The sequence below is a fragment of the Sinocyclocheilus rhinocerous genome, unplaced genomic scaffold, assembly GCF_001515625.1.
Source record: "Sinocyclocheilus rhinocerous isolate Xijiao unplaced genomic scaffold, SAMN03320098_v1.1 scaffold19222, whole genome shotgun sequence".
NCBI classification, from domain to species: Eukaryota; Metazoa; Chordata; class Actinopteri; order Cypriniformes; family Cyprinidae; genus Sinocyclocheilus; species Sinocyclocheilus rhinocerous.
Window position 1 is genome coordinate 39,762 of NW_015652997.1, and position 4,264 is coordinate 44,025.

The 4,264-nt window shown below is 41.9% G+C and overlaps 1 protein-coding gene across 1 annotated transcript in view; it reads left to right on the forward strand.

The window, feature by feature from the left end:
- Positions 1 to 4,264, forward strand: part of LOC107715248 (transient receptor potential cation channel subfamily M member 7-like) — a 44,205-nt gene that overhangs the window by 29,436 nt on the left and 10,505 nt on the right. The window contains exons 9-14 of the mRNA XM_016521333.1: positions 590 to 706; positions 787 to 1,064; positions 2,107 to 2,335; positions 2,448 to 2,597; positions 2,762 to 2,905; positions 4,046 to 4,185. Of these exons, the coding sequence (XP_016376819.1) occupies positions 590 to 706; positions 787 to 1,064; positions 2,107 to 2,335; positions 2,448 to 2,597; positions 2,762 to 2,905; positions 4,046 to 4,185 (1,058 nt within the window). The remainder of the gene's footprint in view (positions 1 to 589; positions 707 to 786; positions 1,065 to 2,106; positions 2,336 to 2,447; positions 2,598 to 2,761; positions 2,906 to 4,045; positions 4,186 to 4,264) is intronic.

A 4,264-nucleotide genomic window follows, 5' to 3' on the forward strand; every position in this document is an offset into this window, starting at 1 on the left:
TTGTTCTGTCTGTGTGTCTGTTGTTTGTTCTGTCTGTGTGTCTGTTGTTCTGTCCATCTATCTGTCTGTCTGTCTGTCTGTGTGTCTGTTGTTCTGTCTGTCTGTCCATCTATCTGTCTGTCCGTCTGTTGTTCTGTCTGTGTGTCTGTTGTTCTGTCTGTCTGTCCATCTGTTGTTCTGTCCATCTATCTGTCTGTCTGTCCGTCTTTTGTTCTGTCTGTCTGTCCGTCTGTTGTTCTGTCTGTTTGTCTGTTGTTCTGTCTGTCTGTCCATCTTTCTGTCTGTCCATCTGTTGTTCTGTCTGTCTGTCTGTTGTTCTGTCCATCTATCCGTCTGTGTGTCCATCTGTTGTTCTGTCTGTCCGTCTGTTGTTCTGTCTGTGTGGCTGTTGTTCTGTCTGTCTGTTCTGTCCATCCGTCTGTCTGTTGTTCTGTCTATCTGTCTGTTGTTCTGTCCATCTATCTGTTTGTCTGTCCATTTGTTGTTCTGTCTGTGTGTCTGTTCTATCTGTCTCTTCATCCGTCTTTTTCTGTCCGTCTGTTGTTCTGTCCATCCATCTGTCTGTCTCTCCATCCGTTCTGTCTGTCAGCGGTCAGGTCGACACACAGCTGGCAGCTCCCATGAGTCCTTCAGCATTCAAGCAGATAAAAAAGAGAAAACGCGACACAATCACTTCATCAACACGGCGCAGCCCTACAAACCCAGGGTAAGACGAGTGTTTGAGCGTGTTTGTCTGTCGCATCTCTCGCAGCAGCGTGTGTTTGATCGTGTGTTTTTCCTCCTCAGCTGGACTCTGTCTCCGAGCAGCAGAAGAAGAAGAGTAAGGAGGAGGTGGTGGACATCGACGATCCGGAGACGCGCAGGTTCCCGTACCCCTTCAACGAGCTGCTGGTGTGGGCCGTGCTGATGAAGCGGCAGAAGATGTCTCTGTTCTTCTGGCAGCACGGCGAGGAGTCCATGGCCAAAGCTCTGGTGGCCTGCAAACTGCTGCGCTCCATGGGATACGAGGCCAAGAAGAGCGACGTGGTGGACGACACCTCCGAGGAGCTGAAGGAGTATTCCAAGTGAGTCTCTGTCAGTCAGACCGAAACCAAAAACATTGGTGCATTTGGCAGATGCTTTTATCCAAAGCGACTTGTGTTATATTCAAGGTACATTTTTATTAGTTCTGGCTTTCCCTGGGATCTGAACCATGACCTTGACATTGCTATTGCCATAATCTACCGTTTGATCTCCAGACAAGGTTATTATAGTTAACTGAAACTAAAATTAAAACAAAAAAAAAAGATTTTCATTACTTGAAATAAAATAAACATTCACTGAAATAAAATAACAATTCCAAATTGGCAACATTTCTCTTTTTAATTTAGTTTAACTTGATGTACTAATATAACAAACTACAGCTGAAATAAAAATGAAAAACTATGATGTAGACATTAAAAAAACGGTAACACTTTACAATAAGGTTCCATTAGTTAATGTTCCTTAATGTATTAACTAACATGAACAAACCATGAACAGTACATTTATTACAGTATTTATTAATCTTTGTTAATGTTAATTAATGAAAATACAGTCGTTCATTGTTAGTTCATGTTAATCCACAGTGTATTAACTAATGTTAACAAGCACAACTTTAGTAAATGATGAAATTAACATTAGCTAAGATTAATAAATGCTGTAGAAGTATAGTTCATGCTTAGTTCATGTTAACTAAAGTAGTTTAACTAGTGAACCTTATTGTAAAGTGTTACCAAAAAAACTAATACAAATGACAAAACACAAAAAAAAAATGTTTAAAACTTGAACTATAATAAACATAAAAAATATATAAAAATAAAAACTGAATTCTAAATATTCAAAATCTTTGTAGAATTTACAATTTCAGAGCATAAACAAATTTTTATTTACGTTTATGTATTTAGCAGATGCTTTTGTGTAAAGCGATATTCAAAAAAAGGAAGAACAAAGAAAAAAAAAATGTTTAGCTATACGAGACTCAAAACGAGGGGATGCTGGAAATGGATCTGGATTGCACTCAGAGTGAGTGTGAAGCGGTTTGATGGTGTTTTGAGTGTTTTTCTGAGCGTGTGTGTCTGTGCTCAGTGAGTTCGGCACGCTGGCGGTGGATCTGCTGGAGCAGTCGTTCAGGCAGGACGAGACGATGGCCATGAAGCTGCTGATGTACGAGCTGAAGAACTGGAGCAACTCCACCTGTCTGAAGCTGGCCGTGTCGTCGCGCCTCCGGCTGTTCGTGGCTCACACCTGCACACAGATGCTGCTCTCCGACATGTGGATGGGCCGCCTGAACATGCGCAAGAACTCCTGGTACAAGGTACAGCCGCCGCATGCACTCCTGCATCCATCCATCCATCGACTGACTGACTGACTGATGCTGTGTCTGTGTCTGTGTCCATGTGTGTGTGTGTGAGAGTGTGTGTGTGCAGGTGATCCTGAGCATCCTGGTTCCTCCTGCCATCCTCCTGCTGGAGTACAAGACCAAAGCGGAGATGTCCCACATTCCCCAGTCGCAGGACGCTCATCAGAGCATGGAGGACAGCGAGCACTACCTGCAGAACCCTGACGACATCCAGATGGTGCGGATGAAGTATTAAACATGCTTGAAGTGTGCTAACGTGCCTCCGCCGCTGTTCTGATCGCCGATGCCCAGAAAATGGTCAATCTTTACACAAGCGTGTGTTTTTGAGTGTTCTTGCACAATGGCACTGGCACAGATTGACAGAGTTTGTGTTTCTGTCAGGATGTGTTTAAGGAAGTCCGTATGAATGAGAATGCGGATGTGAAGAATGAGACGGAGGTGCATGTGCGTTCCCGCCGGTTACCCATCACACGCAAGTTCTATGCCTTCTACCACGCGCCGATCGTCAAGTTCTGGTTCAACACGGTACGTGCAGCTCCTTTCTCACGCTGCGAGAGTGTGTGTGTGATTTCCAGCACTTCAAGTGTTCGGGGCTGTTGTTCTCATGTGATAATATCAGAGACACCTGTTCCTGCATAAGCACACCGCGTTACACACTGATAAACATCACGGGACTAGTGGAAGGTTCACTAGTGACATTTCAACCAGACCCGAGTGTTTGAGTGTGTGTGTGTGTGTGCGCGTTTTTGTGACAAATGAGGACATAAGTGTGTGTGGCAGCGGTTGATCATTCATCTGTTGTTTCTGATAGAAGCTGAAGGGTTTGATGTGAAAGTGTTGATGAACAATTAAAGATTTTCAGAAAAGCAACTAATGATTGTTTTGTGTTTGTGATCTGAATCATTACCGTTCTCTGCTCTCACCAGCGGTAAGCCGTTCCTGAGCAACTGCACAATCATAGCAGACAGAATCACAGAATCCAGTCATAAAAAATAAAGCTTACTGTATAAAGCACAATTTCACAGAATTTGAATGGATCAAAAGAATGGCTCTTCAGTTCATCAGATACACGGAAACTCCAAGCTCTTCAATACAAAACCAGTGATGATATGAAATGATGGCAGAAATATATTATTGTTGAATAGTAAAAAGTACTTCTCGAAAGGAATTTATTAAAGAATTTATTCAATTGATTAAAATTTTAATTTATTACAATTTTTATATAGAAATACAATCAAGAGATTAATTTCATGTTTTAACAATATATCTCTCTTGTGCACCTCTTTATTTGACACAAAATGGAATTGTTGTTTTCATTTGATTACATTTTAAAATATTAAGTTAGTTTTATAAATTCACTTGATTCCCTCCTTTTTTTTTTGATAAATTTGTATTAAATCATAAACAGAACCTAGAAAAAGTCCAAATTTGAGAAAAAATAAACAGCATTTTGTAGACACCTGATTTAAATACTGTGAGTGTTTATTGTCTTATTCTTGTGATTGTGATTGGTCCGTGCTCTAGTGTTAGTGTCTAATGACTCTAAACTCTATAATGCAGGCCTTGAGTGTGACGGCAGGTGAGTTTGTGATCTTCAGGTCTGCTGTGTGTCTGTGATCATGAGGAGATCTGTCTTCAGTCTGATGCGGTGTTTTGTGTTTCTAGCTCTTTTACATCGGCTTCCTGATGCTGTATTCATACGTGGTGCTGGTGCGAATGGAGCCGTTTCCGTCTCCTCAGGAATGGGTCGTCATTCTTTGCATCTTCACGCTAGCGGTGGAGAAGATTCGAGAGGTTCGTCTGTGAGTGTGTGAGAGAGTTTGTGTGTGTGTGTGTGCGTGTGTGTTGTGTGTGTGTGTGTTAGAGAGTGTGTGTGTGTGTGTG